Source organism: Bubalus bubalis, chromosome 3 (genome assembly GCF_019923935.1).
Source record: "Bubalus bubalis isolate 160015118507 breed Murrah chromosome 3, NDDB_SH_1, whole genome shotgun sequence".
Classification (NCBI taxonomy): Eukaryota; Metazoa; Chordata; class Mammalia; order Artiodactyla; family Bovidae; genus Bubalus; species Bubalus bubalis.
Genome location: NC_059159.1, coordinates 2,251,662 through 2,276,663, shown reverse-complemented (window position 1 = coordinate 2,276,663; position 25,002 = coordinate 2,251,662). Strand labels below are relative to the sequence as shown.

Sequence of the window (25,002 nt, the reverse complement as noted above, 5' to 3'; positions counted from 1 at the left end):
AAAGAAAAGAAAACCACCATTTTTCCACACCATTTCTAAAAATTCAAACTAGGTTTGAGCATTTCTTTTTTATAAATTATAAATTCTAGTTCTTCTGGTGAAGACCTGGAGTGTATTTCTATAAACATTCACAGTTTTCTGCATTGTGGAAAAAGCATGTTCCCCAGAAAAACTTTGGTGTCCACCACTATTAAAAAATATTTGTCCCCAGAAATAACATGAGGGGGCTCAGTTTTGTGTTCATTTTTCTTTACCCAGAAAGCAGCTGACAGATACATCTCAAAAGGCTTTATCACCCCTCTAATCATGTACTTTTTTCAGGGTGCCATCTGTTTAAAATGGTCTCCGTAGAATCAGTAACAGTAGGGAAACGAGGAAATTTTCTGACATCCAAATCAATGGTACTTTTTGAATTCTCTTATAGTTCCGTATTTTTAAGGAAAAAAAGATAATAATAAAGGTTTGGCTTTTTGATGGATTTCCCCATAGGAGATCATCTTGATAGTAACGTTGAAAATAAACGAAGGGATATACCTGTCTGTGTCAGCCTGCTCTTCCACGGGGTTCCTGTCCTGGCACCTGTCTTTTCCTCCAGGCCCAGACATAATTTCTCATGACCGCTCAGCCTTCAACTCCAAAGTCCAGAGACGAGCCCCTGAGGCAGTGGCTTCACTCACTCTGTTGACAGAGCTCACAGGCTCCAACACAGACACGACAGTGACCCCATGGCGCTAGTTGCTGACTTCCGGTCACAGTAGAATACGATTTCAGAGCAAGCCCTCTCGAACCCAGATGCTCTTCTCTGAAGGCCAAACAGGAAGTTGTATTACCAGGTCTTAGCTTTCCAATGGGAGCTCTGCGACAAGTTCTCTTAGCTACCCCTCGCTGTTTCAAGATTTGAGAACAATAGAGTCCCTGTAACCAAGACCAATGCAAAACTGCTGATTCTTACTTTTGATGAATGAAATGGTTGCATCGGTTCTTTTCCACAGAAGTGTCAAAGTCAGCGCAGGTCACAGGTCATCTGTAACCAGCAGAAGAATAGCAAGCAAATGGAATAAAAAAAAAAAAAAAAAAAAACAGACAAGATCATGACGGCCTGACCAAAGCCACAAACCCTGGGGGTTACTTAGGAAGTTCTGGGTTTTTCTTGTTTTTCCTGTATTAAGACACAAGAAGTACCTAAGGAGATCAAACCAGTCCACCCTAAAGGAAAGCAAACCTGAATATTCATTGGAAGGACTGATGCTGAACCTAAAGCCCTAATACTTTTGGCCACCTGATGCAAAGAGCCGCCTCTTTGGAAAAGACCCTGATGCTGGGAAAGATCGAAGGCAAAAGGAGAAGGGGGCGGCAGAGGATGAGATGGTTGGATAGCATCACCGACTCAATGGCCATGAGGTTGAGCAAACTGCAGGAGATAGTGGAAGACAGGGGAGCCCGGGGTGCTGCAGTCCGTGGGGCTGCAAAAAGCTGGACATGACTTAGTGACCGAACAACAACGACTTAATAAATGGAACTATAAAGTATTTCTTTTTGCCTAGAACACCATGGAAAACATTACTAACATAATCGATTGGCGCCCTGAACAGATGTTTGGGACTGTCTGGCATATGAACGTCGGAGGTTAGGCTTGCAGAATATACAAGAACAGTAAAAGACCAATGATTTTGAGCTACACACACACACACACACACACACTCATTTTCCATCTCAGACTGTGCAAGCAAGATAGCAGCAGATTTAACCAATTTGTTTTGATTACATCAGTGTGACCAAACATAGTCACTAGAATAATGGATGGATAATGGATGGTTCCCCCACAGAGGCTGAGAGCTCTTGCCAGGTGGGAAACGGGACAATCTCACTCATATTTTGCCATCATATACACACACCTGTATGAGTTCTTTCTCCTTTAGTCGCCCTTGGGGAGGCTCTATATTTATTCCAGGAAGGTTGACTTTGCATAAAAGCACAACACACACTTTTTTGAGAAATCTACATTTGAGATTATCTTCAGAGCCCATGGTGTTTTTTAAGACATTTAAAAGTTTCACTGGTTATGAAATGTTAGGCTCCTTGGTAGTAGATTTTTTTAACCAAAAACATCAATAAAATATATATTTTTTAAGTTTTAATGGTAAAACGCCAGTTCTGGGGGCAAATTTGCCTTCTAGAATTTGCCAAACACTACTTGATGCTAAGTCTGAGAAACCAAGTAGGTAAAACAAAGAGGGAAATTTACCTGGTAAGGATTTTTATTAAAAGAAACAAACCACTAAGGAGTAATTAGCATTCCACATATTACACATATGGGAGAGGAAATGGATACTGAAGCCTTTTCTGAAAGAGAAGTGACCAAAATATTCTAGAAAATAACCCTGAAGATGACTCCTCTGAAGGGCAGTAATGATACATACACATAAGTGGCCATTGTCCTAAAAGTCATTCCCATTATTTTTGGCATACCTCTGAAGTCAACAATATAGAGAGAGATGGATATTTATATAAGTCTATATAATATGGGTAATTATATCACACCAAATCAAATAGATTTTGGGGGAAAAAGAACAGGATCTCTTTTATAGAGATATATGGACTTTCTAATACACTGATAATTATAGGCAAGGCTGATATCCAGATAGTCCATGCTGATAGCACATTAAATAGTGTGCTGGCCACGAAGCTTATTTGGATTTTTCCATAATATAACATCTTACAGAAAAACTGGGCTTCCCTGGTAGCTCAGCTGGTAAAGAATAGGCCTGCAATGCAGGAGGCACAGGTTCGATCCCTGGGTTGGGAAGATCTGCTGGAGAAGGGATAGGCTACCCATCCCAGTATTCTCGGGCTTCCCTGGTGGCTCAGATGCTAAAGAATCTGTCTGCAATGTGGGAGACCTGGGTTTGATCCCTGAGTTGGGAAGATCCTCTGGAGGAGGGCATGGCAGCCCACTCCAGCATTCTTGCCTGGAGAATCCCATGGACAGAGGAGTCTTGTGGGCTGCAGTTCATGGGGTCACAAAGAGTCAGAACTGCTGAGCACATCTAAGCACATGGGAAAACGGGCATGAACTTTGTGGCCAGTCCACTATTTTGCATATCATCCTTGGATAGGAATATCTTCTCTCTTTCTTCGCACACACACACATACACACACAAACATATATCTGTATGTACATGAGATTCCTAACATATCAACTTAAATATAGATTATGCATCTCTTTATTTCAGAATTAGTCATTTAGAACTTATAACAGTTCTAAAAAAAAATAAAATTTCGACTTGTAAGGCTATCAGGCCATTCTACGTTAGGACATAAGATACCCCATCACCATGGAATACATTGTTTCTACAGGGAAAAGGTATCCCTAATTTCAAATCAGTATTCCATCTCTCTTTAGTGGGGAGTAGACCAGTATTCTCAACCTGTTGCAGGTCAGAACACACAAGTGACTTGTGAAAAATACCAACTGCCAGGTCCTACCCTGACCAATTCAGTGAGAATCTCTGGGCCCTCGGTATTGAGTGTTAACATGCTCCCAGGGATTCCACTGTGCATCCGGGTTGAGAACCATCACCTACTCCTTCTCCACCCAAGTGTGCTTGTTTTGCAAGCTCAGGCCCTGGACTCACTGACAGCAGAGGTAAACACATGAGGAACACGGTTAGTTAAGAATATTTGAAAGTAAAAATCACTCTGGACAAGAGGCAAGAGTCACCTGACTCAGACCAGAGAGACGTTTTGCTTAAAAATTTCACCAAAAGCTGTCATGAAATGGCCTGATTTTTTTTCTTTCTATTTTCTTTTTAAGAAGATGAATGCGTTATTCTTGTGATTTTCTTCCCTCTGCATCTCAAAGACAGAAACTTCCAGATTTAGAAAGAACAGTAGGAAAGTGAATGGCCATGACCACTGGGATAATTCCCTTTTTTTCTGGCTGGAAAAAGATGAGACGGGAGTAGCATCAAAGTAGATGAGTTGGACGTTTATCAAACAGGTGTGTCTTGGAAACGAAGATGAACAAGTGGACGGATGTGCCTTCCTCTCTCTGGGCGTGAGCCGGATGCCGAGAACAAGGAGCAAATGCAGAGAAAAAAAAAAAAAAAAAGACAGGAATGCACTTCAAAAGCCAAAAGAGAAAGACAGGACTACACTCAGAGCGCTCAAGGGAGCAACGCTCTCTCCCTATTTGTGAACTTGAGGCAAAGAAAGGAGCAGACCATGTTCTCTTTGGAAACTTTTTAAAATCTCTTTTTAAATAAAATCCCTCTGTCCTTGTGCAGCAGGAGTAGCTTTGTATTAACACAACGTCCCAAAGCAACACTCCCTGGTAGTCACGGGTTGTATCTTCTCTGTGGACCACTTCACTCCTTGACCTTCCAAGAACCCAGACCCCAGAGCAGAGAACCCACGGGGGTCTCTGGCCACGAGAAAGAGCTGCTGCTGCTCCGTCAGCTGCTGGGAATCCACCACGGAGGCAGCCTCCCGCCGCGGAGCGAGCCACCGCCAAAGGAGGGCGCGCCCTGGGCTCAGCCGTCGGTCCCCAAGAATTCAGCCAGCGCCCCCATGATCTTCCCACCTCATCAAGAAACTGCTCCCTGCCTTTATTTTTCTTCTACTGCAGCCCTTCCCTTTACAAGAAGGCTTCCTCCGTGACCAAACCAAAAGAAGCAAGATGACATTAAGGGCAAAGGCAGTCCCTGGGGAGGCCACAGCAGAGGCAGGCACTGGTTCTCTGGGTGGGGAGACAAACTCCCCCTCTGGACTGGGAAACCTCCTCCTTACCAAAGATGGATGTTATTTATAATAGCCATTTGCAGAATTTGTGACGTCTCACACACAACACAAACACACACACACGCACGCACGCACGCGCATAGAAGGATAGATAGGTGATGGAAAACCACATCGCAAATCACATTCCATTATTCCTACACCACAAAGGCCAACAGAACAGTCAGATCTGTGACTCTCTGAGCTGTGACAAGAGTGATTTTTTGTCTTCCAAAGTTAGGAAGTAGTGTATGACCAGGCAACGTTGCCGCTTCACCGGAATACGCGGTTACGACCCCGGATGGAGCAGAAATGGAGCAACACGGCAGCAGCTACAGCAGCTGGAACAGACGCGCCACGCGAGTGCCTGGTGGATACTTTTATCAGAATCCCAAAGATGCACACGAAATAATTTCTTCTGGACCACAGACACGATCGAACTTAAAAAATAAAAAAGCCCATAAATACTGCCAACCCAATCTTGTCTTTCGTCTCTCCCTCCTCGCATCAAATGGAACCTTGTCAACCGCTTAAACATAAATATTAAAATAACAAGTGGGACAGACCACAGATCTACTTACAATTTCATCATTACTGTAGCACCGTTTTTACCTTTTTACCAATGTATCCGTTTCGTAAAGAACAGAAGTCTGAAAAGCTTATGGACTCATATGACACATCATTAAATATTTAATCACCTTTTTAAGTCCTAAGCCTTTATCATATTTCATCCATCTAGACAGTTCATTCTATAACTATAGATTCCAAGGCCCCCTTTGGAGGGGAAAAAAGAGAAAATGGGGAAGAAAAAAACCTTCTGAGAGGCAGGGTTAAATTATCTCAAAGATGAGTTTCTATTGGCGCTTTAGTGAACATCAGCCTGTAAACCCACCAATCCACAGGAGGGTCAACCGATGGAGTCCATTGTTTTTAGTCTCCAAGAATCGATTTTACAAAAGATGCCACGTCTGTCGCTTTGGATTCGTGTACGGTGAAAAACGGATGTTGCTGGTGAAGAAAAGAAAAATGCCTTCTGTTAATACTGGTCTCTGACAACGCATGAGATTAGCAATGGACAGATGTGGTTAGTTAACAGACTAAGTATCCCCATCAGGCTTAAACTAGATTCTTTCTACCCCTTCCCAAACCAAGTACACGCTCAGGGATGCAAATTCTTAAAGATGTAATTTAGCTGCTGCTCCTCCTATCTCGGTATCGCTTTTTGATTCCATGCCAGAGTATCCACTGCCTTAAAATATACGTATGTAACTAGGCTATATACATCCCACGCATGTGTGCTAAGCAGGCTTGGTAAGCTGCTTCAGTTATGTCCAACTCTGTGCTACCTGATGGACCGTAGCCTGCCAGGCTCCTCTGTCCATGGGATTCTCTGGGCAAGAATACTGGAGTGGGTTGCCATTCCCTTCTCCCGGGGATCCTCCCCACCCAGGGATCAAGCCCATGTCTCTTAGGGCTTCTGCGCTGGCAGGCAGGTTCTTTACGACTAGTGCCACCTGGGAAGCCCGTATACATCCCATCAATGGGTAAATACAAGGCAGAGCAAAGATGGCTCAAAGATTCAGTTTACAAATAACCCTGTCACCTAGAAAGTAATTTTCAGACAAAGTGGCAAAATAATAAGAAATTTTAGAGATTTACACACATTCAGTTCCCAAGAAGTGAGTGGTAGAATGAGAAACCAGTTTTTGGAACAATGAACAGGCGTTGCTCATGCTTAACACTGGAGAGCTGGTTTGCACTCAAACAGCTAGCAGTGCTACTTTTTACATCACTTCTATTGATAACAGGGCTTCCCTGGTGGCTCAGACCGTAAAGAACCCGCCTGCAATGTGGGAGACCTGGGTCCAATCCCTGGGAGGATTCCGTGGAGAGCATAGCAATCCACTCCAGTATTCTTGCCTGGAGAATCCCATGGACAGAGGACTCTGGAGGGCCACAGTCCATGAGGTCACAAAGAGTCGGACGTGACTGAGCCACTAAGCACAGCACGTTGATGACAAGTGATCCTTATGTCTCTCCATGATGATCTGATCCTTGTGGAAAATAAAGTAGCCTGCCCAACCCTAGGTCTGGGTGGAGAAAATTCATCTTGGAGATTAAAAACCAAGAAGCAAAAAGGTGGTCTCTGCTCATGCTGCTCAGATTCCGTAAACTTGACATCACGTCCTGCTCTTTGCTGGGGGAAGAAGCATGGTCCAACACAGGAAGCCACCCGTTTCAAAACGATTCTGAAGGAAACGAAGCTAGAGGCTCTGCCCCAGGGCCATCCTCCTCGAATAGCTCAACTCGGTGACGGAAAGCGCCTGGCTGACACCCGGGAACCTCACACCTCCAGTTAAGAGTGGACACATCAGCTCACGGTCCACAGTCCTCCCAGTACAATCAGAACCAAGCGATCAAACCAAAAAGAACAATTCCTCCAGGCGGAACTGAGAGCCTGAGCTAGCAGGGCCCCCTCCCAACTGTCTGGAGGCATTGCTCCTCTCGGCGACCCGTCAACAGCTAAATATGAGCGTTTCTGCACACAGACGTGTAGGTGACTCACTCCGCTTCCCCTGACTTTGAGGATTTTTGTTCACAGCCTACGTGTTGCCTAGCTCTAGGTTTCCTAATTATATTTGTTTTAAACCTGAGAGCAGAGAGCTGGATGACTCAGCCCTGTGGGAACCTAGAATGCCCACCCATGGACATTTTAGAAAACAATGCAAAGAGGAAAGGAACAAAGAAAGCAAGCCCCAAATAAGGTCGGTGGTCACCACTAAGTACAATGACTCAAAAAAAAAAAAAAAAAAAAAAAAGAGAGAGAGGTTTTCTGGCTTTGCCATTGGGTGCTTCATAGCTATGATATTAACCAGAGCCCCAGGTGTGGCCGCAGCCTCTGGAGCCCCCCCGGATGAATAAACTACTTCTGATCACTACCCACTTACACAGCACCCTTACCGAGTGTTTTACCATCGTGCTTATTAGCTTTCCCACATCCCCTCGACATTTAGAGATCTTTTCATGTCCTTTGAAGCCTTTCACTATCAAAACAGGCCACGTCCGGTCTCCGCGTGTCTCAGGGACTACTCCCAACGCCCGCCCGCCGCATCCTCCTGTCTTGTGGTCGGTGGGTGGCTCAGGGGATCTAGCCTAGGTCTGCGACGGAATTCAATAACCGCACCTGATGTCTCAAAGGAAAAAAAAACTCCTGAGGCACCTCTCGGTTTAGTCTCAGGCTGGGAAAGCACCGTGAGAGCCAGGGGCAGGGGGAGCAGGCAGGCGTGTGGACATGGGAACTGTGACGTGTCTCCTGTGTGGGTTTTGAGGCTGTAAAAGGCTGGGAGGGAACCAGTCCCTTCTAGAAGCGGCCGACTAAGAATAGCAACCAGGACACAGCAGAGGAGACGCCGTGGAATCGCCCCCAGACCACAGACCCAGGCTGAGCGTCTCAGAAGGTGGGGGGGAGGGCACTGGACTTCCCTGGTGGTCAAGAAAATCCCGCCTGCCGACGCAGGGCACACGGGTTAGATCCGTGGTCCAGGAAGAGCCCGTGCGTCACGGGGCAACAGAGCGTCTGCGTCACAACTACGGAAGCCGGCGTGCCCTGGCGCATGCGCACCGCGACGAAGCGAGGCGCCCGACCGCTGCAGCTCGAGAAGGCCGTGCGCAGCAGTGAAGACCCGCGCAGCCATGAATTAATTAATGAAGAGGGGCCCGGTACAGGGAGAGCTTAACACCCAGCCTGGAGCCTCGCCACCAGCGCTAAGAGTCTCCAGCTCCCCTGCAAGACCACAGTTTAGGAGGTCAGTCAGCCCTGCCTAGGGCCTCCCTGGAGGCCGATGGTAAGGAACCTGCCTGCCAATGCAGAAGACGCAGGTTTGACCCCTGGGTGGGGAAGATCCCCGGGAGGAGGAAATGGCAACCCACTCCACTGTTCTTGCCTGGGAAATCCCACGGACAGAGGGGCCTGGCAAGCTGCAGTCCATGAAGTCACAGAGTTGGACACAACTTAGCAACTAAACAACAACATCATCTCTGTTGAACAATGTGGTTCAATCTAGGACATCCCAGGACATTCAGAGGACATAATCACCTCCCTGGACCATCACTTGCGTCACCTGGGTTTTGTTTCTGGTGGTTTTCCTCTAGGACAGGGGTCAACAATTGATGGACTGGGGGTCCAATCCAGCGGACTGCCTGTTTCTGAAACAAAGTTTTATTGGTACACAGCCGCACTCCTGTGTCTACCCACTGGCCATGGCAGCTCTCACGCTAAAACAGAAGTCGAGTTGCAGCAGCCCACAGAGCCTGAAGTATTTACTTTCTTGTTGTCCGATCTTTTGCAAACCTACGGACTGTAGCCCGCCAGGCTTCCCCGTCCATGGGATTCTCCAGGCGAAAAATACTGGAGTGGGTTGCCATTTACTTCTCCAGGGGATCTTCCCGACCCAGGGATCGAACCTGCGTGTCCTGCGTGGACAGTTTGTTTACCACGAGTCACCTGGGAAGCCCTAACCCCGTCTATGCAACAATTCTTTATAAAAATGCTGGCTGGCCCCATACCCCATAGAACAAGTCCTACTCAGTTACGGCCCCCAGTGGGAGCTTGAAAGAGAAAGCAAATGAGATGACCTTCCTGTCCACACCTCAACCCAAACAGGGAACAAAACATTTGGGATTTCTATAAGAGGTACATGTCTGGGTTGGGGCCTTAATTATACTGTTCTTCACCTGGAAAGAGGATTTTTTTTTTTTTCTACCTCTTCACCAACTCCTACAACCTCAACAATCGCCTCTCAGCATGTGTTTTCCTGAGGCTTCAGCTGAAGCGTTTGGACTCAGAGTTTCCACTGAGAAACCTCAATCCCACCGGAAAGCAGGAGGCAGTCATGACCTCACAAGGCAAGTCCATCCCCAGTGCCATGAAGACGACTGCCGTAAAAGGCGGGGGTGGGGGTGGTGACCTGCACGGTCCTACAGCCCTAATGCGCAGACCACCAGAGCCCATGGTGTCCGGACAGATTGCAAAGGCAGCTTCAACATCAGTTGCCCAAGGGTGTTAAGCAAGGACTCCGCAATTTTTCTCAAGTGTGCTCCGTTGAAACCTCTGATAAGCAGCCACTTGGAAGGGGGAAAACGTGGTATGCATTTTCAATAGTCAGATACATAAAGCAAACATACTTTCATCTGAAAAAAAAGTGACAAAGGCACCTTGAAAACAAGAGTAGAGAACCCCCCACAAACTGCTCTATGCGGGTTGCGCTTTATGTGGAATCCAAGTTTAAAATGCTCTGGGGGTTGCACAAGAATTCTAAAACAAAGTAGCCAGGATTGAAAAGGCCCCCGACTGGCTACTATCCACATAAGCAGAGAGGAAATGTTGAACCCAAATGTGCTGCAGGCTAAGATCTTCTCAAGCATGACTCATCTCCCCTTCTGCCTCAACTGTGGGTGTTAGTTGAATGCTGAGTCCCCACGGGCTGCCTTTATATTTCATTGCGTTATTTTTTTTAATTTTTATTTATTTATTGGCCACACCGAGTGACATGTAGGATCTTAGTTCTCTGCTGCTGCTGCTAAGTCGCTTGTCGTGTCCGACTCTGTGCGACCCCATAGATGGCAACCCACCAGGCTCCACTGTCCCTGGGAGTCTCCAGGCAAGAATACTGGAGTGGGTTGCCATTTCCTTCTCCATTTAGTTTCCTGACCAGGGATCAAACCCATGACTCCTGTAGTGGAAATGCAAAGTCCTAACTACTGGACCACCAGGCAAGTCCCGAGGCTGCCTTTCTATTTTATTGGTTTATTTTTATTTATTTATTTATTTATTGGCCAGGCTGTGAGGCTTTCGGGATCTTAGTTCCCAGACCAGGGATTGAACCCACGTCCCCTGCAGTACCGGCATGGAGTCTTAGCCACTGGACCATCAGGAAAATCCCAGGGCTGCCTTTTTAAAGGGGACAAAGATGCCCAGTCCGTCTCTCCTCAAACTCTTCCCAGCATCTATTCAGTCATCCAGTCGACATATGGTTCAGACTTAAATTCAAGCTTAACCAGAAAAACTGAAAATCCACAGGATCTGCTGAGACCATCCAGTTCTGCTCGCTCATCTCCTGGCAACTTGCAAGTATACGGTCGAGTGGTGTTAACTCTAGTGCCCACGCTGTGCTTTTATACCCCAGGTCTTACTCATCTGGTAAACAGAAACTTGTGCTCTTTGACCACCTTTATCCATTGCCCCCAGCCCACACACCCCTGGCAACCACCAGTCTATGCTCCGTAAGTTGTTTTTTTAAGATTCCACATTTAAGTGAGATCATGCAGTATTTGCTTTTTCTGTCTGACTTATTTCACTTAGAATAATGCCTTCAAGCTTCACCCACGTTGTTGTAAATAACAGGATTTCCTTTTTTAATGCTTGAGTAATATTCCATTGTGTGTGTATGTGCATATGTATTATGTTTTCTTTATCTCTGCATTCACTAATGGACACTCAGATTGTTTCCACATCTTGGCTGAGATAAATAATGCTGCAGTGAACTTGGGGGTTCAGCTATTTCTTCAAGATAGTGATTTCATTTCCTTCAGATCTGTGCCCAGAAGTGGAATCATTAATCATCAGATGGTGCTATTTTTAATTTTGTGAGGTTTTCTGTCCTGGCTGGACCAGTTCACATCCCACCAGGGAGCCTCTTTTCTCTGCATCTTCCCCAGAGTTCCTCTCTTATTGTTCAAACCTTCCAGATGTGAGATGATGCCTGACTGCGTTTTTTTTTTAATAATACATTCTTTTTTAAAAGACTTTTTTTTTTAATGTGGGCCATTTTTAACGTCCTTGTTGAATTTGTTACGATACTGCTTCTGTTTTATGTTCGGGTTTTCTGGCCACAAGGCACGTGGGATCTTAACTCCCTGACCAGGGATCGAACTGGCACCCACTGCATTAGGAAGGCAGAGAATTAACCGCTAGACCACCAGGGAAGTCCAGATCATGATTCAGATGTCATTCACTTCCCCTGTTCCAACTGTTAGTATGGACTCATCTACACCCCCTAACAATACTCACCATAAGCTCTGGATATGTTGGCCTTTCTTTGGAATTCTTCTTCAAGCTTAAAGGGAAAAAAAAAAAATCACATTAAAATCTAGAAACCATCTGTGTTTCCACTAGACTAGGATTTCAGAACCTGCAGAAGACCAAACAGAACCACCTTTAAAAATGTACTGAAAACATAAATCTCCTGCCTTGACTTTCCTCTTCAGTTACACTTCCCAACGATGTTTGAAATCACTCTGTACCTTAACAGGAAGGGTAAGGCTGTGTGTGTTTCCTTATGTTTCTTTACCAATGACATAAAAACTAGCTTTTATTATATATCAAAATATATATTCACTTTCCTTCAAAACAGCTTTTAATCCACCCCCTCTTGCAAAGACCCAGGCAGGTATTTCTTAAATTACAGTTGTTGTCTGTTCATTGTCTCCAATACCTGGTTCTCTCTGCTTCTGATCTCCTTGCAGGTACAATTTGCTTTTATATGCTCCCTGCTGAACCTGCTTGAGACAGAAGCACTACGCATGTAGAATGCCTAAGGTCACTGCGGCTTGACGACCGCTCAGCTGATGACCGGGAAAGCACGCTGGCCGTGGAATTAGCGGCGGTTCTTCTCAGAAACCCCTGCTGGCCCTGCACTACGCAAGGGGCGTCTGTCATCCAGCTGTCTATACACAGAGACCTTTAATCACATCTGATACCAGAAGCAACAGTCATAAAACCACAGTGAGAAGAGACCCACCCCTTCATCCACCTGCAGCCTTAAAATGGAAGAGAAAAGAAAGTTTATTTGGAGTTGGAACCCCAGGTTACAGAATGGAGGAAAGGATGGTTTTGAAAAGTATGATTTGCGAGGCAACCTGCAGAGCCCTCTGCCCACGGGCCCTAAAACCATCCACGAATGGAAAGGACATCTGCCTGGTGTGGAAGGAACTCAAAAAGTGACAGAATATTGGGTGGCCAGGATTTGCGCTGATGACCACCTGGAGCAAGTGAGACCTGCGAGGTGTGACCTGAGCCCCGCTCCATGGAGGGCAACAATCAAGGGCAGGCCCGGATGCAGAGCCAGAGAGGGAAACGGCTGAAATGCTTGGGATTGAAAAAAAGTCGAAAAAAAAAAAGGAAGCTTTTTGAATCAAAACAGCCTAGAGCAGCCTCCCCATGGACTCCAGGCAGCTCTGCGGTAGAGGGCAGGGAGCCTGAGAAGGGGAATAGGCAGAGGCGGGGACAGAGAGCCGACTGCGGGTGGATCCACACCCAGCGACCTCACTGCCTGCACAGCCGAAGAGACAGTGTCCGTCTCAACTGAGGCTCAAACAAGAATGAGTGAGAAAGGAGACCAGCAGCATCACGGCCGGGCTGGCCCAGGAAGGCATGTCTGAGCGAAACGAGACCTCCAGCTCCCACCGATGAAGCCTCCTGTGCCTACGTGCTGCGACTCCGGAAGGCTCCACCAGCGGTCCCCAGCTGCAGGTGGCTTTGCCGTCCAGGGCACACTTGGGGGCGTCTGGAGGCACTTCTGGTTAACGTAGCTGGTGGTGCTGGGGGCTGTAATTCACATCTAACAGGTAGAAACCGAGGCTGTCGCTCAACATCCCATAATGCCCAGGACAGTTCCCCAGCAACCACTTTGATTTACTTTTCTTTCTTTTTTTGAGAAGTATAGGAAAAAAACACAACTATTGGAGGACAACTACTCTACAGTATTGTGTTGGCCTCTGCCACACATCAAGATTTATCTTTTCAAAAAAGAATTCCTAAAACCTCAAAGATTGCTGCTGAACAGGTTATTTTTGACTTATGGTCTCCGATTAGAAAGCTTGAAATGTACAAGCACCACTGCAGAGTATTGACGGAAAATATTTACACAGCACACCAAAGCTGTTTATTGATTTAATATAACTGATACAACCCATTCTCTCCACCTTTTAAATCAAGAACACTTCAAAACACGGGCTAAGAATAGCAAAATACTCAGGGTGAGGTTAGGGAGAAAAGCAAATTTTCCACGTTGAATAGGAAGCACTTGAAATTCAGCACCAAATAACAACTGTGGAGTTCAAAGCTACACCAATTTCTTTTTGGATCCGAGTCAGACTTTTGAATTTTCAAGTGGCTTGTCGTTTTCAAGCGTGCAATTAGCTAACTGCCCTAATTCCCCTTCCAAATGCCACAACACACACTCCTGACCGTAGCTGACACTAAAACACGGCTTCGTGCCATGCTGAGAACTGCTAGCTTCAAGTTTGTGCTGAGCCGAGGGGTTCTGCCCCTCTGAATCCCCCCGAACTGACTGTTTCCCAGAAGGACTCCTGGGAACATCTGCAGAAGAAAAACACAGCTCGCCTCCCAAGCCATACATTTGTCCTGAGCTTCGTAAATACCCAGGGCCTCTTTTTACTCCTTCCTGAACAAGCCAGCAACTATGTTTGATCGTCTCTGTTTTGCACCTGTTTCTCTGAGTCAGACAGGACCAGCATCTGGGTGGGTCTCTGACCTCCAACGGACTTCGGGCCGGTGGACGGGGCACTGAGCTCTTAAACAGGCCTGAAGGCTCAGCAGGAAGGAAGTCAAGCTTTGGGGCACTTGGCTCAGCTGGTCTCTAGGGAGCGACTCTCAGTCCCCAAGCCTGTGTCCAGCTGAATGAGGTTATGGTGAAAGAACGCAAGTGTGCCAAGATTCCATTTTAGTAGAAACTCATTTGTGAAACCTTCTGCAGGACCAGGGTGTAAGGCCTTTCCATTTCTCTATTGTGAATCCCAAACAAGGCCTAGATGGCCAGTGTCTCCTGATTCAGGAACTCTTTAAAGGCCCTGAGAAAAGAAAGCCACGTGGGTGTCCCTGGTGGCTCAGTGGTGAAGAATACGCCTGCCAGTGCAGGGGGACATGGGTTCGCTCCCTGGCCCAGGAAGATCCCACATGGCGTGGAGCAACTAAGCCTGCGCCTGTGCTCTAGAGCCCAGGAGACACAATCCTGAGTCCATGAGCGGCAGCTGCAGAAGCCCACGTGCCTGGAGCCCGTGGTTGGCAGCAAGAGAACCCACCATGTGAGAAGCCCGCATGCCGCAAGTGGAGAGGAGCTCCCCTCTTTGAGACCAGGGAAAGGCCAAGCAGCAACGAAGATGCGGCATGGCCAAAAATAAAAATAAACAGATAAATAAATGAAATTATATATAAAAAAAGAAAATTATACATATAAAAAAAGAAAAAGTGTAGGGAAGGAAGAGTAAGAAAATGCTTGTTTGAAAATAAGTACAGAAAGGAAGGATTTGTAGGAAATCTCTGTTGTTGCTGCTTTTCTTCAAGTTCATATGGAATAAACGTCTTGACTCGCTTTGGTTTTCTCTCCTCCCCTCACCCCCTCTGATGTTACTGCTAAAGAAGGATGCCAGCGGAACCCTGGACTCTATCAAGTCATAACTTGGAGACTGATAGCAGATGAATGCCCTACTCCACCACGAAAATCAGATCACGGCATCCGGTCCCATCACTTCGTGGCAAATAGAAGGGGAACAAGTGGGAACGGTGACAGATTTTATTTTCTTAAGCTCCAAAATCACTGCAGACGGTGACTGCAGCCACAAAACTAAAAGATGTTTGCTCCTTGGGAGATTAGCTATGATAAACCTAGGCAGCGTATTAAAAAGCAGAGACATCACTTTGCCGACAAAAGTCCATATATCCAAAGCTCTGGGTTTTCCAGTAGTCATGTACTGATGTGAGAGCTGGACCATAAAGAAGGCTGACTGCCAAAGAATTGATGCTTTCAAACTGTGGTGTTAGAGAATACTCTTGAGGGTTTGAGGGTCCCATGGACTTCAAGGAGATCAAACTAGTCCACCCTAAAGGAAATCAACCCTTAATATTCACTGGAAGGACTGATGCTGAAGCTGAAGCTCCAATACTTTGGCCGCCTGATGCAAAGAGCTGGAAAAGACCCTGATGCTGGGAAAGACTGAAGGCGGGAGGAGAATGGGGTGACAGAGGATGAGATGGTTGGATGGCATCACCAACTCAATGGACATGAGTTTGAGTAAACTCCAGGAGATGGTGAAGGACAGGGAAGCCTGGCGTGCTGCAGTCCACAGGGTCACAAAGAGTCAGATACGACTGAGCGCCTGAACAGCCACAACAGCTGTCAGCTGACCAGCAGTGACCAGAGGAGTGTGACCACCAAGCAGAAGCCCCAGACGAAAGCGCAGCAGCAGAGGATGCAGCTCCTGGGACTAAACAGAAGAGAAGCGTGCAAAGCCAGCCCTGGCGACGGCCGTGAAGACACTCTGCCCTGTGGGCGGGGCCGGCCAGCGCGCTGACGGAGAGTGGCCACACAGGAAGCTGCAGCTTCCACAAACACGTGCAAACGTGAAAATTAGGGAACTTTCAGTTCTCCAAGGCTTTCATTTAAAAAACAAAAGAAACCCATGAAAAGCTTTAACACTTTGACTCTAGGGGAAGTTCTAAGTAAGAAGAAGAGTTGATGAAAGATAAGTAAAGTAATTGATTGATTTCTCAATGAATTGTAGAAGAGAAGCAGCTTTCTGAAGAGAACAACCGGTCCACAGATGGCAGGCATAAGTCAGGGGTTCTGATGACAGGCCTCCAGGAAAATGATGTGGGAACATCCCATCAGGTATTCAGGACCACCCCCTCCCAGACCAATTAAATCAGAACCTCTGAGGCCCAGGGGCACATCTGAAAGGTCTGTCACGTTGTATAAGCAGGCAACCGGAGTTGAGAACCATTAGATTAAACTGGATTCACACCAGGCCACCTGGCTTTCTCAAGCTTTTCACACCAGCTTTGTTCTTATCAAAGTTTTCTGAAGTTCCCAGAATCTTGAGGAAAAGGGCCAGGTGGGAGAAAGGTTACAAAGCAGAGAGTCTGAAAAGCTTCCTTAAATAAGATCCTTCCTCCTCACCACCCCTCTGGAGAATGACAGGTCTGAACCATCCAAGACAAATCATCCCTTTCCTCCGTGACCTTTAAACCCTCGAGGATGAGGAACAAACAACAGGCACCAGGTCCTTGAAACCAGAAGGCACGATCCTGAAGCCCTCTCAGCCGGGCAGGTGCACAGCACACCTGGAGGCTCCGGCAAGGAGAGCAGAGAGGGGGTACTGCCCAGGCACCCAGGGGAAGTGCTGATACACATCCAGCAGCATCCAGCAGGCGAGCATCACGCCACCCATCACTCCAGCCTCTCCGGCCATTCAGCCAAGAATAAAACAAAAACAACGGCAAGTCAGCCTCATATGTCTTTAGGGGAAAGCACCAGGGGTGATGGGCCTAGAGCTGGTGAAAAACCCAAGGGGCCTTCGCTTCACAAGCAACAGATAGCTGCTTGGTGTTACCACGTTTTGCAGTAAAAGCTGCATTCAGAATGCCTCTTCCACAGCGTGTGGAGGCCAAGGAAGGGTAACCTTAGGGAAGCCAGCCTCTCCAACGGGAGGCGAAACGCCAGCCCCTTCCTTAGCTCCAGTGAGCAGAGCCGGTCCTCGGGGCGACCACAGCCGGGCTTCCAGCATCTCCGATGGCCTCTGCCCTGGCTCACAGCTGCACGGCAGCGCCCAGGATCACGGCCTGCGCTCCATCATGCCATTATTTTTCCAGCATCCCTTGCAATGATCATCAGTATCAAGTCATGCTGGGCACCCTGGGGCCCGTGCAGACGGAAATCACCAGGTTTTCTGGAGAAAAACAATCCCCTCTTCTAGTTTCCTCAATTCCACCAGCAATTTCCATGAAAACAAACTCACGGCATCAGTATGGCTCCTTCCATCTCTCCACCCCAACTTTATTTTCCCTTCTCAGACATGCCCCCTCCCCAGCCGGAACTGTCCACTGTCCACTTCCGGGCAAGCAGAGCCATTAGTGAGCAAGCCTTCTCTAAGAATCAGCCTGAAACACCAGAATCACTCAGTAAGACTTCCAGGTGCCTAAGGGCAGCTCTGAATGTAGCCTCCCTCGTCTTCTCCAGGCTAATTCTTTGCGTCATATCTCCTCCCCACCCGAGCCCTCCAGTGGGTCCCCCACCTCTCTCTTTACGCCCCGGCCCACATCAGATGGCTCAGCCTCTCATCAAACAGTTTCCCACGCCTGTGTCAGGGTGCATGAAGTTCCTCCCACCTGGAACACCTTCTCCTCCTCCACTTCCCTTTTCCCTGGCACACACTTCACCTGGTCCCAGCTCGGGATTTATCTCCTCCAGAAACTCTCCCCTAAGGCCTTTCCTCTGAGTTCCCCCCAAAGACCCAGTGTCCGTTTCCCTCTGGACTTGGGCTAGAATGACTGAGCTGGGACACTCCCCTCTGTGGCTCTGAGCTCAGCGGGGACCAGGCAGAGCCGTCTTTGTTGCTTAGCAACGAGGATACACTCCATCAACACTGGGAGTGGGTGTGGGCACGTGGATTAGACCAATGGAGGAAGTCAGGAGGACCCCTTCCGCCTTCACCCTGGCTTCTGGGAGACGGGCTTTCTTACCACTGTGAGGTAAAGTCAACAAACTCTTCGGAGAACTTGTCTGCGGGCAGCTGCGGCGACGGCTCCTCCACCACCTGTTTGAGCTGCTGGAAAGGAGTCCCCCACGAGTCGTAGGGAAACCGGAGGATGGCCAGCTCGATCTGGAGGGGAGAGGTACACAGGAGGTGAGAGCCGACTCTGGGGCGCCCATGTCGTCCCAGGAGGCGGAGGGCAACCGGACGGGGACAGTCCGGTGAAATGTGCAGAGGGGACGCCAACGATGCCGTGTTCGCTAGCAGTGTGCCCCCACGTCCTGGAGCCGGGGGTGACATCGTCCAGGAGACAGCCCCTCAAGCCTGTATAAAAGCAGGTCCTCACTAAGAGGAAGTCCACCCTGAATATTCACTGGAAGGACTGATGCTGAAGCTGAAGCTCCAGTACTTTGGCCACCTGATACGAAGAGCTGACTCATTGGGAAAGACCCTGACGCTGGGAAAGATTGAGGGCAGAAGGAGAAGGGGCGATAGAGGATGAGACGGTGGGATGGCATCACCAACTCGATGGACATGAGTCTGAGTGAACTCCGGGAGTTGGTGACGGACAGGGAAGCCTGGTGTGCTGCAGTCCATGGGGTCACAAAATGTCGAACACGACTGAGTGACTGAACAACAACCTCACTGAAACCCAGTGCGGCACTTCATAAAACTGTGAGCCAGCAGCGTGCAACTTCAGGATGAAAGGGTCAAACGTTTAGTCTAAAAAAGCAGTTCTCGCCCAAAGACACTTACCTCTGCTGCCATCTGCTGGTCACACGCTGGAATGAAAACAAACTGGGCCAAATGACTGCCCTGTTTTTGGACTTGAGCAAAGGCCGCTTTGCTGTTACAAGATCACGTGCCTTCTGGGCAAGGATGTGAAATAGCTTACGGGATTTACTCAGCTGCTGTGTCTGGGAAGGAACCAGGACCACCATGGATCCTTCCAGACCTCGGTGATCCACTGAAAATTTACGATCAGCAGAGTTACAAATCAGGCTCTCGCCGTATAGAGCTTCAGGGCTGTGCCTGAGGAAATGAGCCTGTTTGTTAGTATGTGCTGGGGCTGCACCTGCAGTCAGCAGCCACGACTGCTCTCATGACCATATTCCGAGGAGCTGAGCCCATGGCTCGGATAACAAAGCTCTCCATGTTAGGGTCTAGGACGGGTGGCACCGATTGGGAGTTTGGGATGGACATGTACACAGTGCTGTCTTTAAAACAGACAACCTACAAGGGCCTGCTGTACAGCCCAGGGAACTCGGCTCAACATTTTGTAATAAACTAAGTGGGAAAGGAATTGGAAAAAAATAGATACAAGTAAACTGCATCACTTCACTGTACACCTGAAACCAGCACCACATTGTTAATCAACACGTGGCTGAGAGGGCAGAGCATCTGCCTGCAATGCAGGAGACCTGGGTTCAGTCCCTGGGTCAGGAAGGTCCCCTAGAGAAGGGAATGGCCACTCATTCCAGTATTCTTGCCTAGGAAATCCCATGGACAGCGGAGCCTGGCGGGCTACAGTCCATGGGATTGTGAAGAGTCAGACACGACTAAGCAACTAACAAAACACGCTCTGATATAAAACAAAATTTTTTAAAAAAGCTCTATCAGGGTCCACACAGATTCGTGCTCTTGGAGTAGCCTGAGCCTCTGCATGCTTGATTAGAGTAGTTTAAATTTAAACCATAAGGATAACTCTCAGGAACAGTAGCCAGACCCTCTCGTTTTACAGCTCAGGACAGCGAGACAGCCTGTGTGACTCCATCAGTCACTCAAGGGCACACAACTCCTTGGAGGTGGAATGAAGAGAACTGGGTTTGCCCAGTTCCAGTTCAGTGTTTCTGCCGCCCCCGCTCTGCAGACTATCTTGCTCTCTCAGATCAGCTTCAAGGGCGTCCACCTCTTGCTCTCGAGGTTTGCCCCACCGCGGCTTCATGCCCCAGCACCCCCTGCCCCCCAGCCCACAGTTATTATCACACACTACCATGGTGATGCCCAAACTCCAGATGTCGGACTTCACGCTGTATCCCTTCTGGTTGAGCTCTGGGTTTATTCTCTCGGGCTGGAAAGGAGACGGAAAAAGACAACTGAGATGACATTCTTGGCTCAGTAAAGTCTCGGGGGTGGGGTGGCAGTGGCTGCCAAGTGAGCGGTTGTGAGCCATTAACATGCCTCCCGGGCCAGGAGTCTCACTCACGGCAGTGAAGACCAACGTCTCCACGGGGTTTACAGACATCTTTCCTTGGAGACGACAATGCATCAGAGTCCCCTTACAACTCAAAAGCAACTTCAGTTTGGCCTTCCAAAGAGCATGACATACAATCTACCATTACGCTACCCGCCTTGAAGTTTCCTCGTTTAAAACAGTCCAGGGACTTCCTTGGCAGTCCAGTGGTCAAGCTTCCTCCTTCCAAGGGGGGACATGGGTTCGATCCCTGGCCGAGGAACTAAGATCCCGTATGCTGCAGGGCAACTAAGTTCTGCACCCTGCAACTAAGACTCAAGGCAGCCAAATAAATGAATAAAATACCAACAGTCCAGAACTCAGTGAAAACAATCTGCAAGAGTCACTGGGCTACTGTCTGGCATTAACAGACCTCAACCACTTTTAGGTAATCGTGGACACAAAGGTTTTAAATTCCAAGCACATGTTCATTTCCAAATAGAATATTTACAGTAGAAGTCCGTTAACTTAAAGGGAATCCCAAGGTCTCTGCCAAAAGCAATGAATCTTCACAGCTACGAGGCTCCCTCGGGACTAACCTAACGGACTTGCCTGGGGAATTGAAATTCCTCTCTCTGTGCTATTCTCAACAGACAGCACAGAGTGGAGAACTGGGCTTTATGTAGTGCTTTTTCAGAGAGTATACTTCTTCCTCTGATTTTTTCTATGGGGTCGCACAGAGTCGGACATGACTGAAGTGACTTAGCAGTAGCAGCAAGAGAAGGAAGGGCCTCGGGATTTTAGACAGGAGACATTTAAGAAGAAAGAAAGTGGAGGATACTTCTTGTGCCTTGGGCGTATTTCAGTGCTCCCTCCTTGGCCGCCCAGGTCGTGTTTCCTGGCAGAGTTTGAAGGCACTTGCTCTCCCAACGCCACCCCCAGGTGCTGTACTCACGGCCATGTACGGTTTGCATCCGGCATCGATGGTTTTAGCCACGGAGTCGACCAGGTAGCCGCTGATTCCGAAGTCGCACATCTTCACCTGGCCCAGGGCGTTGATGAGCACGTTGGAGGGCTTGACATCTGCAAGCGGAGACAGTCGGGAGCCTGGGGGCACAGCAGCATCTCTCTGCCACCAGGGGGCCTGGAGCCTCCACGCCCGCCCTGGCTTGCCCTCAAGACTCATCCCAAAAGGAACTGCCACCCGTTACACAACACAAACTACACTCGGATAGAACATGATCTTTTAAAAAAAAGAAGAAAAAACACTAAAGCTAAGAAGAAAGGGGGAAAGGCAACTTGATTTCCTTATTAAAATTTTTTAATGTTTTTCTTTTTATTGTGGTAGAAGTCACATAACATAAAACATACTGTTTTTACCATATAACTGGCCAGTTCAGAGGCACTGAATACACTCACATTGTCATGCAACTCTCACCATCATCCATCTCCTGGATTTTCCACCTTCCGAAACTGAAACTCTGCCCATTCTCCCTGCCCTCCCCACCATCCTGACCTTGGCATCTCCCAGTGTACTTTCTGACACCATGAATTTGACTATTCTAGGTCCCCTGTAGAAGTGGCATCAAGCAATATTTGTCTGCACCTACTATATATTGGAATGCATTTCTCTTGAGAGTCCCTTGGACTGCAAGGAGATCCAACCAGTCCATTCTAAAGGAGATCAGTCCTGAGTGTTCTTTGGAAGGACTGATGCTAAAGCTGAAACTCCAGTACTTTGGCCACTTCATGCAAAGAGTTGACTCATTGGAAAAGACCCTGATGCTGGGAGGGATTGGGGGCAGAAGGAGAAGGGGACGACAGAGGATGAGATGGCTGGATGGCATCACGGACCCGATGGACCTGAGTCTGAGTGAAGTCCGGGAGTTGGTGATAGACAGGGAGGCCTGGCGTGCTGCAGTTCATGGGGTTGCAAAGAGTCGGACACGACTCAGCGACTGAACTGAACTGAACTGAACTGACTATATATTGGAATGCATTTCTAAGGTTGACTTAATATTTTTACTTCAGTTTACCAAAGCAGAGTTTACTAAGTTGACGTGGGTTACGGAAAACTTAAAGAGAAAGGACATATTTATATATGCATGAAAGACAGACCTAAAATGATAATAACAGTGTTCAACATGAATAGTCACAAAAACATTTTTCACTAGCTCATTCAGTGTCATGTCATTAGTTCTGGTTCTGACGGATCTTGGGTGAGTGGTCTCTTTCTATTTCATGCTGGTCCTTCTCGTCAGACTGGGACTCCATCCATGGAAACAACTGCTTCCTCTAATTTCTCATCTTCATCGCTCCCATACAGGTGGTAAGAACTTAAGACTTGATGACTGAGCCAAATGCCCAGTTCCCTGGGCAGTTGTCTCTGTTATGCTAGAGGCATAAGCCCAGAGATCTGAACGTTACCACACTCTCCCCGTCACGAGCAAGTCCATGTTGTGCCCCCAAGCGTTTATTATGAAGGTGGACCTTGTGCTAAGTGTTACGATGATGATGATGCTTTAAAAGCCCAGCTCCTAATGATCTAGTCTGCATTTAGTGGACTGAAAAGGCAGACTGAGACATAATACATCAAATATGCTTCTGCAAGAGGTGTGTCACAGGTTACAGGCGTAACATCATAAACCCAGATAGTCCAGGCCAGGAGGCGGGTCACAGAATATGCATGTGGGTAGAGTGGGCTTCCCGGAGAAAAGAATCCACCTGCAATGCAGGAGACGAGACGCAGGTTCGAACCCTGGGTCGGGAAGATCCCCTGGAGAAGGAAATGGCAACCCACCCCAGTATTCTTGCCTGGAGAATCCCATGGACAGAGGAGCCTCGTGGGCTACTGGCCATGGGGTCACAAGAGTCGGACACGCCTGAGTGACTAAACCACCACCACCAGAGAGGGTTTACTCTGCAGCTCTTAAATGAACTCCTCAGTCTGAAAAGATAAAACACACCCTCCCAAGCAGATGAACCATTGTTATGTCTGGATGATGAAAGTAGAAATTTAGAAAATTAAAGTTAATTTTTTCCTAAGTGACACATTTCACAAAGGGCACATACTCAAAAGAAAAAAATTACTCTAAAAACTTTAAAAATTATCCTTTATCATTTTCCCTTAAACAGCAGATACACAAATTTCATTTTATTATCTTCTACACTTTGTAAACATTCTCTGCTATGAATGAAATGGATCACAATTTTGAAATAAGCCTTTAAAATTCAGTTTCACATTTGTGGGTAATCTGCATCCCTTTTCTTAACTGGATCTCTCCCCACTTTCTTTTTTGCCTCTTCTTCCTTTTCATTTTTCCCATTTTTGATAGTAACAGTCAATAACAACCATCATAATAGGCATGTTTTTTGAGACATGTTACATTATTTCAGGCTCAGAGTATAACAGTGTTCAGGTCACAACTACCTATAAGCTACCAACACTGTTCATGCACTGATTATACACACCTCTTCTGAGAAGCCTTCCTTGACTCCAGTCACCCGTGCTAATCACGTCCTTCTTTTGTATTCTACCTACACTACTTCCGTGGTTGTTACTTTCATATTTCTCACGTGGGTTTTTCCCCCCATGTGTCTGTTGTATATTTGCCTCACTCCCCTACCAAGAACTCCTCCTGTGTAGGATTTGGATAAGAATATATTTTCTTCATAGATACCTGTCAGGGCGTCTATTGTAGCACTGTATAAATATAGTGCTGTATAAATGCTGGGAAACAATTACACAAGATACATGGATGGATGAAGGCATGGAAGACAGATGGAAGAAAGGATGTCTGGGTGGGTGGGTGGATGGATGGATGGATGAAGAGACAACAGGTCAACAGAGAGACAGGAGGGAGAAGAGGAAGACAGTCCTGCCAGCCTTGCACCCTGTCCTGCCTCCCACTGTCTGAACAGGCCGAGCTTTATGCCAGAGCTTCTCAGACCCTCACCGCCCAAGAATTACCCAGGGAGCTTGTTAAAATGGAGGTTCTGACCCAGCTGGTCTTGGGACTCAAGATTCTGCTTTTCTAACAAGCTCTCCAGCGATGGCCAATACTAGGTGAATTTTTATCAAATTCTCTAAAATTCTCAGTGGGTAACAGCACTGCTGTCCTTGGCAACAGGCAGTTCAAGTGAGGCTAATACACAGCTCACGTCCCCTGATGTCCTCACATAATACTGAGCAGCTCCTTCTACGATCTGCTATCCAATCCCAAAGGAAAGCCCCTCCTCTGTTCTCTCGCCTGACTCAATTTTATCCACTGGGGAGAAAAAAGAAATTAATAAAACTCAGGTGAAAGAAATAAAATTGATACAAAAGGAACAGCCCAGGCAGCCCCATGGACACTTACCTCGGTGAATGACAGACAGCTTACTGTGCAAATGCTCTAAGGCTTTTACAATCTGCAAGAGAAACACAAGGTGGATTTATGTCCCCCATCACTGGACAGCAACTGCATCTTAAGTAAATCCCCATTTATTATCCCTGGCTTACAGTC

General features: G+C 47.4%; 1 protein-coding gene across 2 annotated transcripts in view; it reads right to left on the bottom strand.

Annotated features, from left to right (window-relative positions):
* Positions 1-5,443: 5,443 nt before the first annotated feature.
* The window catches only part of MAP2K6 (mitogen-activated protein kinase kinase 6), a 106,222-nt gene continuing 86,663 nt past the window's right edge, over positions 5,444-25,002 (bottom strand). For both annotated transcript variants that reach the window (XM_006047571.4, XM_045164732.1), the window contains exons 7-12: positions 24,856-24,907; positions 21,453-21,580; positions 20,318-20,395; positions 18,314-18,453; positions 11,846-11,891; positions 5,444-5,784 (exon numbers count right to left, since the gene is read on the bottom strand). In XM_006047571.4, coding sequence (XP_006047633.1) covers positions 5,707-5,784; positions 11,846-11,891; positions 18,314-18,453; positions 20,318-20,395; positions 21,453-21,580; positions 24,856-24,907 — 522 coding nt within the window. In that variant the 3' untranslated portion in view covers positions 5,444-5,706. The remainder of the gene's footprint in view (positions 5,785-11,845; positions 11,892-18,313; positions 18,454-20,317; positions 20,396-21,452; positions 21,581-24,855; positions 24,908-25,002) is intronic.